This window comes from Amphibalanus amphitrite, unplaced genomic scaffold (genome assembly GCF_019059575.1).
Source record: "Amphibalanus amphitrite isolate SeventyFive unplaced genomic scaffold, NRLGWU_Aamphi_draft 000032F_arrow, whole genome shotgun sequence".
In the NCBI taxonomy this organism is placed as follows: Eukaryota; Metazoa; Arthropoda; class Thecostraca; order Balanomorpha; family Balanidae; genus Amphibalanus; species Amphibalanus amphitrite.
The window spans coordinates 1,186,646-1,201,480 of record NW_024881528.1 but is presented as its reverse complement, the minus strand read 5'-3'; the positions used below and the strand labels follow the sequence as shown (position 1 = coordinate 1,201,480).

Here is a 14,835-nt window from a genome sequence, read left to right as displayed (position 1 = left end):
TATAGATACATAAAGACATCAGATACATCTGACGGATCACAGACATATGTTGAACGCATCAAACAAATACCTGTTGTATGATAATGCCCAACCATGCATTTATCTATCAAACTATGCCAAACTATACCAGCCTTCAGCAGTAGGAACCCTGTACCGACAATATTAACCCACGCCCGAGTCTGAGAGCGGCCCGCGTCTGACCTGAGTATGAGGTCGATGCCGAGGTGGGGCGACAGGCTGTTGATGGCCAGGTACTGTCGGTCCAGACACATGTTGGAGAACAGATCCAGCTGGTGCCGGTAGTACTCCAGGATGTGTCTGTCCTCACTATTCCCGCTGCGCGCACCGGCCGCCAGCTCCGAGATCAGGCGACAGAACTGCGACGGGTGAAGAGACGGGTTAGGTACAGGTACACAATTCAGACTGTGGGGTACGTCCGTCAGAACTGCTGCCGTACAAAGGAAATAGAGCGCAAGTGCATTTTTTGCCATTTCCAGATTTTTTCACTGTCATATGAGTCGGAACGGTGTCCACCTATGTTTTGAACGGCGTGGTCCTATATCTAACGATAGGACCAAAATATTTATTTTTTAAATTTTCCAAAAAGCACAAGTGCGAAACCAGTCAATGCTGCAAGGCAAAAAGAACGTAAGTACCGTGAAGTCTATTAAAAAAGCGCAAATCCAGTCTCCTGGCATTTAATTCAAAAGATAAAAAGCGTAAGTGCACACATGCGTTTTTTTTGCCGTTGAGAATCCGGTTTGAAATGCGATGAAGTAAAGCGCGCTTGTACGTACTTGCGCTTTTTTTCCGTGGGGTTACCGTTTATAAAGACAACTTGCGGTTTATTTAAGGGGATCTTCGGAAAGGAAGTGCCAAATACAAGCGCGTGCGCCGCGGCGCCGGCGGCAACTTTAAAGGCGGCGTGATTTAATTTTGTAGTGAGGCGGCTTCAAAAAGACTGTGCGTGTGCGTAGATAACTACCTAACGTGAGGATAAAAAAGTGTCCGGAGTGTCTGTAGATAGTCATGGTATAGTTAATTTTCTGTTCCGAAGAGAAAATGGTGCGTAAGCGGAAGACAATCGACAATTTGGACTGCCGAACGGTACGAGGGCGCCTTCATGTTCGTGTACAGTGGGACGACACAAGCCAAGGCGACAGCCATTACGTGCCTGTCAGTACATTAAAATGTGACTCTACGCCACTTGTACCGGGAGCCCAAGTGCAAATGCGACACAGTAAGGGGAGACTGTGGAAAGGAAGGCTCGCTTGCAGCGCGCGATACATGGCCGCCTCTTCTTTGGTGTCAGGTAAGTGCAAACAGCCATTGCTAGATTTTCCCCCAATGTTACCTGTAGGCTGTAACGACTTGATTGTTTGATAATACCAGTCAAGCAAGAAGCTGTCCCTGCTATTATAATGCCCATTTTGAGACAGACTGAACAGCGATACGCGTCACGAGTACAAAAGACGTTTCTAATGTAATCTACAATCACCTCCCCCTCGAGAATCAAAAGCGTGGTGGCACTACTGTCTACAGTCTAAGACTACTTGAAAAAATCAATGTTTAATAGCATTTAAAATTATAGAACTTCTTCACACAGCTATACTGGCTCAAATATGATTGCCTGGTGCCTACAGCATATCACAAATTTTATTTTCCCCTTTCCTATTTCGTAATGAAATTCTATAATACATTACAGTGCATTGGAATAGAGGGTTCGACGGAATAACATCGTTTCGATATGTGTTCTATTTTACCGCAGTAAATCATTACCCAGATGCACATCATTGACACCCCTTTGTCCCGATTCCTTTCTCACCCACTAGTTGCGACGGATGAGACCACACTCTCGGAAACGGATGCCGGTAATGTCGCCGGCGGCGGCACTCATTCGGCGCCGGCTCCAGCCTCGACTTCGGTGGAGGGGACGGAGGACCGGGCCGGCTCAGGACCGCCGCTGGACCTCCGGCCCCCGCCGGCTCCAGCCTCGACTTCGGTGGAGGGGACGGAGGACCGGGCCGGCTCAGGACCGCCGCTGGACCTCCAGGGCCCGCCGGGTCCAGCCCTGGCTTCGATGGAGGGGACGGAGGACCGGGCCGGCTCAGGACCGCCGCTGGACCTCCGGCCCCCGCCGGCTCCAGCCTCGACTTCGGTGGAGGGGACGGAGGACCGGGCCGGCTCAGGACCGCCGCTGGACCTCCGGCCCCCGCCGGCTCCAGCCTTGACTTCAGTGGAGGGAACGGAGGACCGGGCCGGCTCAGGGCCGCCGCTGGACCTCCAGGGCCCGCCGGGTCCAGCCTTGGCTTCTATGGAGGGGACGGAGGACCGGGCCGGCTCAGGACCGCCGCTGGACCTCCGGCCCCCGCCGGCTCCAGCCTCGACTTCGGTGGAGGGGACGGAGGACCGGGCCGGCTCAGGACCGCCGCTGGACCTCCGGCCCCCGCCGGCTCCAGCCTCGACTTCGGTGGAGGGGACGGAGGACCGGGCCGGCTCAGGACCGCCGCTGGACCTCCGGCCCCCGCCGGCTCCAGCCTCGACTTCAGTGGAGGGAACGGAGGACCGGGCCGACTCAGGGCCGCCGCTGGACCTCCAGGGCCCGCCGGGTCCAGCCTTGGCTTCTATGGAGGGGACGGAGGACCGGGCCGGCTCAGGACCGCCGCTGGACCTCCGGCCCCCGCCGGCTCCAGCCTCGACTTCGGTGGAGGGGACTGAGGACCGGGCCGGCTCAGGACCGCCGCTAGACCTCCGGCCCCCGCCGGCTCCAGCCTCGACTTCGGTGGAGGGGACGGAGAACCGGGCCGGCTCAGGACCGCCGCTGGACCTCCGGCCCCCGCCGGCTCCAGCCTCGACTTTGGTGGAGGGGACGGAGGACCGGGCCGGCTCAGGACCGCCGCTGGACCTCCGGCCCCCGCCGGCTCCAGCCTCGACTTTGGTGGAGGGGACGGAGGACCGGGCCGGCTCAGGACCGCCGCTGGACCTCCGGCCCCCGCCGGCTCCAGCCTCGACTTCGGTGGAGGGGACGGAGGACCGGGCCGGCTCAGGACCGCTGCTGGACCTCCGGCCCCCGCCGGCTCCAGCCTCGACTTCGGTGGAGGGGACGGGGGACCGGGCCGGCTCAGGACCGCCGCTGGACCTCCAGGGCCCGCCGGGTCCAGCCCTGGCTTCGATGGAGGGGACGGAGGACCGGACCGGCTCAGGACCGCCGCTGGACCTCCGGCCCCCGCCGGCTCCAGCCTCGACTTCGGTGGAGGGGACGGAGGACCGGGCCGGCTCAGGACCGCCGCTGGACCTCCGGCCCCCGCCGGCTCCAGCCTCGACTTCGGTGGAGGGGACGGAGGACCGGGCCGGCTCAGGACCGCCGCTGGACCTCCGGCCCCCGCCGGCTCTAGCCTCGACTTCGGTGGAGGGAACGGAGGACCGGGCAGGCTCAGGACCACCAATTGATACGCACGATGAACTAGATTCTAGCTTCGGCAGTATTCCTTTGATGTCGATTTCCAACGGCAGTCTAAGCAATCTCGAGGAAATCGACGCCGATAATCTGACGTTTCCTGTCGAGGGGGACTTGTCATCAGACATCAGACGGGCCATCTTGCTGGGCGAGCAGTGCGATGCTGCCGATGCTACTCTGCTCGGTCTAGACACAGCAAGCCGTCCTGGCGACAGCGATGTACAGCAGCCAGAGACAGAGCCGTCTCCAGCTTTGACTGACACTGAGGAACGGCGCTCGACTGACCAAAGGTCTGCGTCGAAACATTCCTTAAGACCGGTGCCAGTGACATGCGGCGCTAGTAAGTGTCGGCAGAAGTGCACCGAAAAGATATCGAACACTCAGCGACAAAAAATAAACGCCCGGGTGAACCGCATGTCGTGGGAAACGCGTCGCCAGTGGTACCGGTGCTACGTTAAGAAGAAGGAGGTGAACAGCAAGCGGAACTTCAAGGGCCTGGGGCATGCCAAACACCGGACACTCGTCTGGACGCTGCCGGATGACAACGATCAGCCGGTGACAGTGTGCAAGCCTTACTTCCTTGCAACTGTCGGCTTGAAAGCCAATAACGACCAAGCCGTAAGGAACTCACTGGACAGCGATGACAAAGACGGACGGGGAAGCGGTGTGCCAGCAAACAAGATTGATGCGAGTGTCATTCAAAATCACTTACAGGAATACCGGCCTTGCAAACACCACTACCGCTACAGTCATGCTCCCCACCGGTTGTATCTCCCGGCAGACATCACAGCTACGGCCATGCACCGAGACTTTGTGGAAAAGAACGGGCCAATCAGCTTTGAAAGGTACCGAAAAGAAATTAAACGGATGAACATAAGCTTTACAAAGCTTGGAAATGAAGAGTGCGAGACTTGCGAGCGACAGTTACAGCATGGAAGAGCAGCACACGGAGCCGCAGAACGAGACGGTTTTGTCAACGTCGACGGATGTGACGAGTGTCATGAGCACAGCGAGCACCTGCTGAGAGCAAGCCAGGCCAGATCCGAGTACAGAAGAGAGGCCGACAGAAACTGGTCAGAAGATGAGATCGTCTGCAGTGCAGATATGATGAAGGTGACCTTGATCCCAATCCTTCCACACAAGACCGTTTTCTTCACACCCCGCCTCGTAGTGTTTAATGAGACATTTGCGACACTGAAAGACAAGGGGACAAAGCGATCGATGAAGTCACTTGCGGTGCTCTGGCACGAGGCCACGGCAGGGAGAGATGGCGACGAAGTGGCGGCAGCATTCTGGCGTTTCCTGTCTGAACATCGAGACAAAAAAGAGATCACCATTTTCACCGACAACTGCCTAGCCCAAAACAAGTCATGGATTCTGGCGTCGGTGCTGATGAATTTCGTGCACCAGCCTACCAACGCTGTCCAGAAGGTGACCCTGAAATATCTGGAGAAAGGGCACACCTCGATGAGTGCGGACGCCTCGCACCAGCTGGTGCAAAGAAGGCTGGGGAAGTGTAAAGTGTCCGACTTTCACGACTTTCGACAGGTGGTGGAGGAGACGGGAATAAAGACGCACACGATGTCCCACGAGGATTTCTTCGAGTTCCAGTCTGGAGTCTCACAAAAGAAACTGGCCCTGCTAGGAAAGGAGGGTCTCCGTCCGTACCTAAAGGACGTGAGGTGCCTGCAAGTCCGCAGGCACAGTGAGGACATCTTCTTGAAGAAGTCACACCTTGAGCGGCAGTGGAAGGCTTTCAGCCTCATGAAAGCCACGTTCGACCCCACGTGTGAGCCAGTGCGTCGCATCAGACCGCGTGGCATCAACAAGACGAAGATCGACACCATCGTAAACAACCTGCTTCCACTGATGCCGGGGCACAAGCACGGCTTCTGGCTAGAGCTGCAGAGCCGTGGCAGCGCTGGCGTACGGGACCTCACTGGCTGAGAGACCCTCTCATACCGAAGGTTCGCGACGAGGGTCTTCGGAAGAGATGGCATATGCTAGGGAGCACGTTCGCGATGAGGCAGGTCAAATGCAGTGATGAAATAGCCGACCTCCCCTTGGTGACTTGTGATTATCACATGATGGCTTTTATTAAGCCTTATCGTTTCGCGTACTCTTGCTTCGTACTTGACCTTGGGCAATAGACGTCCATATGATTTGTGAATGACTTCTTTGTTTTATGGCCGTGAACAGAAGAGGCGATTATCATAATCTATCTTACTGAACACCAAAATAAGATTTGCAACCAAGAAGGCAGACAAACCTTCTAGGTAGACCTTGTAAAATGGTACCGTAAAATGATTGAAATGACTGATCATTTTAACTACCTAGTCAGGTAGGTAAATGTGTCAACTGACAACATCATTTAAGGAAGGGGGAGAACAACACAAAGGTGACCAGCACTAATCAACTAGTCGTAAAGACACACATTGAAGTTTCTGTATCACATGCGTCCCTCATGCTGTAATTAGAAGGAAAGCCAATCAGATAAAGTATACATCAAAACCAAATCAAAATGGCATTCCTTTCATCTTTATTTGCGGTCATTGATAGTTGATAATAGACGCGCTTTTCCCACGTAAATAAAGCGCAAGTCGTGTACTTGCGGTTTTTGCTTCGCGCACTTGCGTACTTGCGCTTTATTTATTCGCCATCATTGTACTTGCGTTTCTTTTGCGTTGCATTGCCGATGTATTTCACGTCAAAAGTAAACGGAAGAAAACCTTTTACGATTTCTTAGGAAATGCAATGCACAGTTCATCTGGAAAAGTACACAGTGCATTTGGCCTAATAGTAAGGAGCATGATGATATAAATTTCGAGACCGTAACTTGACCTAGTGACATTCTATGGCAGCAAACAGGAAAATCGCTCCCCTGAAAAACATATGATTTGCACTTGCGCTTTATTTCCTTTGTACGGCAGAGTCTGGGTGACGGGCCGGTTGTAAGGTTAGTTATCAAATAGACGGTGAACCGAAAGCATGCCAGGATGAGATACAAGTTCTAAGTGGGATAACTTAGATACAAGACGGCGGAATCGAGCGTCTTGCTCAAACAATAGCAAAGGTGGCCAGGATCTGGGGCCCTTTAAAACAACCTGTCTCAGGTCCCGACCGTTACCAGCGTTCAGTTACTTTCTTCCCATTACCTTCCGTATTCCCTCGGCCTCCGGCCGCTACCTGTGCGGGTGCTCGAGTCCCGGTACCCGCCCCTTCTCCCTCCCTCCTAATCACCTGTCCGTGGCCTCCCTCCAGCTCGACGTCCTCCACCTCCTCCACGGTGAGCACGGGCTCGGAGCTGTCGTCGCCGTTCTCCACCACCACCTCCACCTCCATCGGCTGACGCTGCAGCCTGTTGAACAAACAGAATGTCGAGGTTGAAATTAAGCGAGGCAGAGACGTCACATGAAAGTTATGCACAATACAAGGCAAACAAACATGTTAAAATGTCGTGAGCTCAGGGAAAACTCGACTAAATGTCGAATCACAAATCAACATGGCCTGCAAAACAAAACAGCGCCGATGAGCGCCGAAACGCGAGGAATATTTTCAAAAAGATTTTGAGACATCCGATGAATAGGTATGCATCGTCCAACCGAATCAGCCTCCACCCGCCTATATCGAACAGCACCTTACCGTGTCTGTATGAGAATGTCCGAGTTCTTGGGGCTGAGCACCGACTTGCAGATGAGCTCCTGGGTGGCGGCGATGGCGACTTTGTTTGAGATGCAGAGGTGAGACAGGTAGTCCAGGTAGCGCGGCTCCCACTTGTTCATGTTCTTGCGCACCAGACCTGTCGTAAGGTACGCACAAACGGGAGCACGCCAGGCCATGTAGGTAAACGAACACAAAGTCATATCATATCATATCATATCATATCATATTATTAATTGGGTGTACAGTGAAGGTCACAAGACCTGAACACCCCGGTCCATCCCGGTCTCATGATTCTCATTGCGCGCTGAGCTTAATCTTCACTCGGTATCTGGGATAAGGCCGTCAGTTGAAGAACAAATTTCTATTGAATATAAGTTTAGTCAAACTCGGCCTTTGCCGTTCTATGCCGTTTTCTTCCCTGTCAAAATGTCCTAAATCGCGGCTGAAACGCTAAACATCCCCCTAGAGAGGTAGCTCAGGTTGGGATTTTCAATAGAAAATCACAATTCTAAAGAATAGTGATTGTTCTTAATTGAAAAGTCCCAACCTTCGGTTACACCAATTATACCTATCAGGTTGCATCAATATATACTAGCACAAACGTCTCAGCAAAGCAGCTACGTACCGACGAACGTCTCGATCTCGTTGGCGGTGATGTGTTTCTCGAGCAGCTTCCTGTTGTTGTGCAGCAGAGCCGTGATGGTGTCCTCAGCCAGAATGTCGCACCCGATCTGCTTCTGCATGAAGCCGAAGTGCTTGGCGATGTGCTCCTGTGGGAGGCGAGGTTGGACCGGTGAAAAACTGACTGAACAGGTAGGTATGCATCGTTGGCAGCTGCGTAATACCGACAGCTGCGTCCCTGGCCACTAACGAGATGGCCACTGGCTTTGACACGCGTCATGTCTAGTGCTCACATGTACCGTTTCCAAACAACCTCTCTCCGTAAATAGTCATGTTGACCTGCTGTGTTTCCGTACCTGATTTTTGCGGTAGTCCTGCTGGCTGAGCCTGAGTATTCGGTAGCAGAGCCGGAAGATATTCTTGTAGGGCAGATGCCGCGGGTCGCTCAGCTCGTCCAGCCGTAGGAACGGCGCGTCGCTGTTCTGCTGCTCACCGAACGACGGTACCTGGGTGGGGCAAGCACAGGGGGGTCAACAGAATATATAGATGATCAACAGGATGAGGGTCGTAGGTAACTATCTCCATCGCTTCATTTTACTTCAACATCAATGGTCACAAAAAATGAGTACGATACCACTTTGACTACCACAGCCATGACTGAGTCAATGTGACATGAATGAAAGATGTTCACCACTTTGTTATCTATTTTTAAAGAGCCCACGACAAAGCAGCAGCGCGGTCGCCAGTGCGTGCCCAACTGACCCTCAGTATTTTGAAGATGTAGTCGATGATGGACTGTTCTCGGAGCAGTTTCTGCCGGTCCCTGTTCGGGTGTCTGATCACCAGGTCCAGCGCGTCAGTGCGGTTCTGCTCCGTCTCCCGCATGGCGATAAAGTAGATGATGTCCTGCAGCAGTTGGATCACCATCCTGACGGAGACGAAGACGATGTCAGACGCTTGAAGGTATAGAGACGTCAAAAACACATGAGATGCCCCGTCCAAGGCGTCGTCACCGGCACTTACTGATTCGATAGCTTACAGGTCATGCCATGCACGATTATCAGTGACGCAACTTAATGCGAAGATAATTGTACTGAAGCTTCGCTATCATGCGACCATGAGAAGCACGATGACAGCCCAATGACGAGGCAATTTTTAACAATGGGCTGACATCTATCGAGAGAGCCGAACAAGCTGTAATGACGGGTCGAGGCGGTCTCGGCGCTTTCATCTTGTTATAGAGCAATCTGATCCGATCACGCGGGCGCTCTACTCACTTCCGCTCGTTGTTGGTGATCATCCCGGTCTCCAGTTTTTCGCTGAAGCCCTGCAGCACCTTGCAGGCGTCGTTGGCAAAGTCCAGGTCGCGCACCTCCTGGGCGGACACGGGTACCAGAGCGAACGCCTCCTTGTCCTCCTTGACGGCAGCCAGGCCGACCTGTCGAGAGGGATACGGACCGTCCGTAATCCAATTGATTCGCCAGACCGGCACAGTGTCCTTTTCACGGGATTTACGAATATCGGCACATCACCTAACCCAAGAGCATATTCATTTATCCGTCCATACCCATTGCATTATTCATCATCGTCCGTCTGTTGTCCTGAACTGAAAGACTATAATCCATTCAGACTCTTGATATCGATCATTCACTCGCTTCCCTCGGCGAGGATGATCCCATCCACCCGCTCATCCCATGCCTCTGAACATCCCATTGTTCCCCTCCTCAACCTCTCCACCTCCTCTCTCTCCCGCTTCTCACCTTGGACATGACTGGCCTCTCGCTCTCCTTGTCGATCGGTATGCAGGTAGAGTGCACCCACGCCTTGGTGGTGAAGTGCTGCAGTCGCACGTACGACGAGCGCGGCACGTGAGACTCGGGACGCGTGTACACCGTCGGGTCCAGCTCGAAGATGGTCTGTAAGTCGTTAGAGCTCTGCATTGGCACCAGCTGGTACACAGGACCACCTGGAAGCATAGGATTATTGGTAATGAATGCACACAAATGAATGGAAATACGAATACTGTATTTCCATTCTGTATTTCCATTACTGAAATACTGTATAATGCTATAAAGGTAAGAAGCATTTCAATATACAACACAAATCTGGATGGAAAGTCGTGCAAGATGACTTACTGCTTGGGTTCGCCGCTATACGATATATTTTTACCATCGTATGGGACACTTAACAAAACACAAGGATGTTGCGCCGATTGCTCACTAACTGTTTTGCTAGCTGGTTACCTGAGGAAAGAGGAGTTGATAGGACAAGCAATTTACCTGGAAACCAAGCCTCTACATCCAAGCAGTTTTGTTTTGTAATAAGCAAACAAACGATGAGTCATGTGTGAGACAGCGAAAACTGCGGATTACACTGGTTGACAATACTTCTTCGTCAAACCTACGACCAGAAACAGCTCAATTGATGGAAATATTGAGCCGCTAGCGTTGCTAGAATCGTTTATACGATTTTGCGATAGATAAGGTAGAACCCACAAATAAGAAATAGTTGGATAAGCAAGAAAACAAATTAAACTAAAACGACGACAAGCATCGTGAAGTGTATAAAGATGCGATATCATTGGCATGATAACAGTGTTTTCACAGATGAAAGAGTCGGGTCACTGCATGACTAACGATATGGGAGGGAAAACGGCGGACAATGCACATTTCGCCAGTCACAGGGCGCTGTCTGCCTTATAAACCACTCAGCGGACTAGCGCAGCCCACGCGGCCCGTACACTGTGGTTAGTGGATGAGCCCTGAGTGAGACGGGTTGGTAAGCCGGCGTAGCCCACACTGCCCGAGCTTTGTGGCTAGAGGCCTTGAATGTGGGAAGATTAAAGGTCCGGGGCATCCTTTAACCTGTACAGACGCTATTCCAACAATGTATCTCCTCGAGGACGGATAGCTGCCCAATGAACCAACCGCCACGCACGCAACACCTTTGCGACCTCTGAAGGGCCCCGCCCCGTTCGCGGACGTACCGCCGCTGAGTTTGTCTCGGTTGGCGTCGGGCGTGTCGTCGCTGTCCACCTCTGCCGCCAGGTACTGTCCGGTGGCCAGGTGTTTGTAGCGGAACAGCGAGTTCCAGTGGCCGGCGCCGCCCCGACATCGGTCCACGTTGTACACCTGGCGACAGTCACAGTCACAGTCACAGTCACAGTCACAGTCACGGGGTCACGAGAGATGACGGGTGCGCAGGACAGGTCACGAAAGGTCAGATCACTCTCAGTAATCAGTTCCGCCCGCATTCGGTAGACCACACGGCACGCCATAACTCTTATGCACTCCCATATAGCTGACTTTCAAACTTTTTAACAGCGGTAATGGTTAGAAAAAAAAGGCACAATAATAAGAAGGCCGCACAGGATTACACTGTTGCCACTGACATCCCTCCTCGAATTCCGTTTGCCTTGGGCCCGCCGGGCCGCCGGTATCTAACCTCCTAGACCACCTCCCAGACCGCCTTGCTGCTGGTGGCTGAGGTGGTGGTGTCACGGTCTCTACCCCCCCCCCCCCCCATCTGCCTGCCGCCGGACTCTTACCTCCACCTCCCAGAGCGCCTTGCTGCTGGTGGCCGAGGTGGTGGTGGCGCGGCCGGTGGTTCTCAGGAACACCACCTCCCGACCGTGGTGCTCGTCCACCGTGAGAAACTTCTCCTGTTCGGCGTGAAAGAGCCGCACCACGTCGCCGCCCTTGAGCACCGTGTCCAGGTTCTCCTTGTGCTCCATGAACAGCGAGATCTTCCAGCAGGTGCTGGCGTTCAGCACGTTCACCTGGCGAGGGGCGGGTGATAAGTGAGAGTTGTGTGACACTACGGTGATGTGGTTCAGTTTCATATTAAGTTGAAAAAGGTCGTTCGGCCCTTGAATACAAAATTCATTGCTCATCTACTAGGATTGTAGCCGAGCTTGCAGCCAGGTTTAGGAATATAGCTCAGCTCCTTGCAGCCGGGATTTTCCAACAGACTCTTTATTCTATCTCCCCTCCTTCCAGCCGAGGTCGTCGGGCAGCCCATGATAATGTTTCTCACCTCCTTGTAGCCGGCGTTGTTGGGCAGGTCGTGTACACCTCACCCCCTACAGCCGGGATTGCGAACATATCTCACCTCCTTGCAGCCGCGGTTGTGGAGCAGGCTATAGTATACTTTCTCACCTCCTTGCAGCCGGGATTGTCGAGCAGCCTATGGTACCGTCTCTCACCTCCTTGCAGCCGGGGTTGTCCGGCAGGTCGTGGTACAGTTTCTCACCTCCTTGCAGCCGGGGTTGTCGGGCAGCCTATGGTACAGTCTCTCACCTCCTTGCAGCCGGGGTTGTCGGGCAGATTATAGCACAGTTTCTCACCTCCTTGCAGCCGGGATTGTCGAGCAGCCTATGGTACCGTCTCTCACCTCCTTGCAGCCGGGGTTGTCCGGCAGGTCGTGGTACCGTCTCTCACCTCCTTGCAGCCGGGGTTGTCGGGCAGCCTATAGCATAGTTTCTCACCTCCTTGCAGCCGGGATTGTCGGGCAGATTAAAGCACAGTTTCTCACCTCCTTGCAGCCGGGGTTGTCGGGCAGATTAACCCGCGCCCGGCTGGGAGTCCTGGATTTCCACGCCCTGCTGGGGGGGGGGGTGTTTGAACACCCCCCCCCTTCTAACTCGGCTCCTGGGCCACGTAGCGATACGCGGAAGGCGGCGTTCGAAAGAGCGTCAAAAATAATGAGGAAATCACTTTGGTCAATTTTTTGGTCAGGTCAAAGGTCAGGTCACCAGAGGTCATTGAAGGCAAAATTTCGCCGATTTCCAGGTCGAATGTCGACAATTTCCAAGAAGCCAACGCATAACTCGGGAACCAATAGAGCTACAGCGCCGCGGAAAACAGCATTCGATAGCCCTATTAACGCCCTTTCTGAGTAATTTTCTCAGATTTGACCTAACGTCAACGGTTTTGCCTGCAGGGGGCAAAAACTGCAAAAATAGCCGATTTTTTCGGAAACAGTTTTTCTGCAATAACTTTTGACCCAAGCCTTGTACGAGCTTACTTTTACCGGCATCGTGTTCCTCTCGTCAAGACGTATCGAATGAACTATAACTTGACCTTGAAAGGTCAACTTGAAAATTTGACCTCAGGTCAAGGTCATGACCTGACCGGAAAGGGTCATGTTGCATATCAGTCGATCCGTATCGTCGAGCTGAACACATCTAAGGCGTTTTCATCGCTCTAGCATGCCTCTATCAAAAGTTGTTTGCGAAAAACTGTTAGATACCATTCGTGACCTAAGATGACCTCAGGGCATAAACAGGGGTCACGGACACCATTTTCATGTTCAGTGTGTCTAAACCACTTGTAATTCAGTGTTTGGGAGTGTTTATAATGTCTTTCGTCCAAAAGAGGCGCATTTCAATTTTCTCCCATTGACTTATAACGGGGAGGTCGCAAAATTGACCTGACCTTAGGTCATCGATATCAAAATTCTGAGATATACATTTTGTACATGCTATTGCTCTTAGCAATCGCTGAAAGTTTCAAAGCGATCGGTCACTCGGTGTAGCTATGACAGACATTGAAACTTTTTATGAGGTGAGGTCACTTCAAGTGACCTGGTGACCTGACCTTGAATGACCTTGGTCTGAAATTTTCACAACATGTGTAGAATTGATGTATGATAAGGTGTACCAAAAAGGAGCGCCGCCGTTTTTGAGATATTCGCGAAAAACCACAAGGGGGGGTGTTCAAACACCCCCCCCCCCCCCAGCAGGGCGCGGGTTAAAGCACAGTTTCTCACCTCCTTGCAGCCGGGGTTGTCGGGCAGATTATAGTACAGTTTCTCACCTCCTTGCAGCCGGGACTGCCGAGCAGCCTATGGTACCGTTTCTCACCTCCTTGCAGCCGGGGTTGTCGGGCAGGTCGTGGTTGGCGGCCGCGTGCAGCACCTGGCTCGTCTGGCCGGCGCCCATCATCACCTTGTCACCAACCACCACCTGGTCGCCGGCCTTGCGCAACTTGTAGAACGGCGCGATGTAGAACCACGAGCCCTCGTTGCCGGCAGCGTCCAGGTAGACGCGCGTGGCGTTCTTCTCCAACAGCGCTGGTAAGCGTTTGTTGACGGTGAGGTACTTGTTGGACTTAAGGTGCAGCAACTGCCGACAGAAGAGGTAGGTGATTAGTGGTGAGCTGCTAATAGCAGTCATAGGTTATCGCAAATTCGGAGCGACCCACGGTCAGCATGTCAATATAACGCGATTGACGGGTCGGGAAGTTTGTGCGATTGGTTTCTGTAATTGTACTCCGACATTTAGTGATCCATCGTGGGCGTTGGACCACCCATGCTCCACCAGGTCGGCCGGAGTAAATGAGCTGCCACTCAGCCATGTTTCATACTGTGACCGCGGTGAGGAGTCGGCCAGCCGGACCGACCCGGTCTGGACTCGGACCCTGGATCCAGCCCGTGCCCGGACCCATCAGCTCCCGGAGCACGCGCCAGGGAGTCGTCTGTCACGGCGCGCGCCCAATTGGATCGTGGCTGAATTACTGACCGGGCGAGCGGCGGCAGTTTGGCGCGATATTGACCCGGGATGAGAATACCATGGGAGGTCGACCGACCAACGAACGACGGACCGACGGGCAGGCGGACGGACTGGCCGATGGACGGGCAGACAGATGGACGGGTGGACGGATGGGTGCTGACATTTCTTTGACAGGGGACCCGCAGGACGAACGGGATGGCGCCGGAGATGCATTCGTCCCGGGTGAAATTCCACGAGTAATGAGTGATAAGAGTCTAATTTCCGGACACTGCTGATGTTCGTTTCCTCCTGGGCGTCTATCACAGACAAGATGAGACAAGAGACGGTCTGAAAAGGTGGTCCAGCAGCCTTCTATTCATGGTAAAAGGTCTCCAGCAGCAGCCAGAAGGCTGCTGCCAGAATAGCAAGCGTTTTTCATCTGATTTTTGCTAGTTTTCATTTTTATGCATTGATTTAAAATCATTTTTACCTTGACCTATACACATTTCTCGCTTTAATGAGGCGGTTTTGTTATGTAGGCCATTCCAAAGAGTAGCTCAAGTTTCCTTCTCGTTCTAATGAGCCACTAAAGTTTCTGCTCGTT

At 53.3% G+C, this 14,835-nt stretch overlaps 1 protein-coding gene across 1 annotated transcript in view; it reads right to left on the bottom strand.

The window, feature by feature from the left end:
* Positions 1-14,835, bottom strand: part of LOC122368499 (inositol 1,4,5-trisphosphate receptor-like) — a 77,860-nt gene that overhangs the window by 31,246 nt on the left and 31,779 nt on the right. The window contains exons 5-15 of the mRNA XM_043342483.1: positions 13,605-13,865; positions 11,289-11,519; positions 10,728-10,872; positions 9,502-9,707; positions 9,019-9,179; positions 8,504-8,669; positions 8,098-8,247; positions 7,746-7,890; positions 7,100-7,256; positions 6,698-6,815; positions 202-377 (exon numbers count right to left, since the gene is read on the bottom strand). Of these exons, the coding sequence (XP_043198418.1) occupies positions 202-377; positions 6,698-6,815; positions 7,100-7,256; positions 7,746-7,890; positions 8,098-8,247; positions 8,504-8,669; positions 9,019-9,179; positions 9,502-9,707; positions 10,728-10,872; positions 11,289-11,519; positions 13,605-13,865 (1,916 nt within the window). The remainder of the gene's footprint in view (positions 1-201; positions 378-6,697; positions 6,816-7,099; positions 7,257-7,745; positions 7,891-8,097; positions 8,248-8,503; positions 8,670-9,018; positions 9,180-9,501; positions 9,708-10,727; positions 10,873-11,288; positions 11,520-13,604; positions 13,866-14,835) is intronic.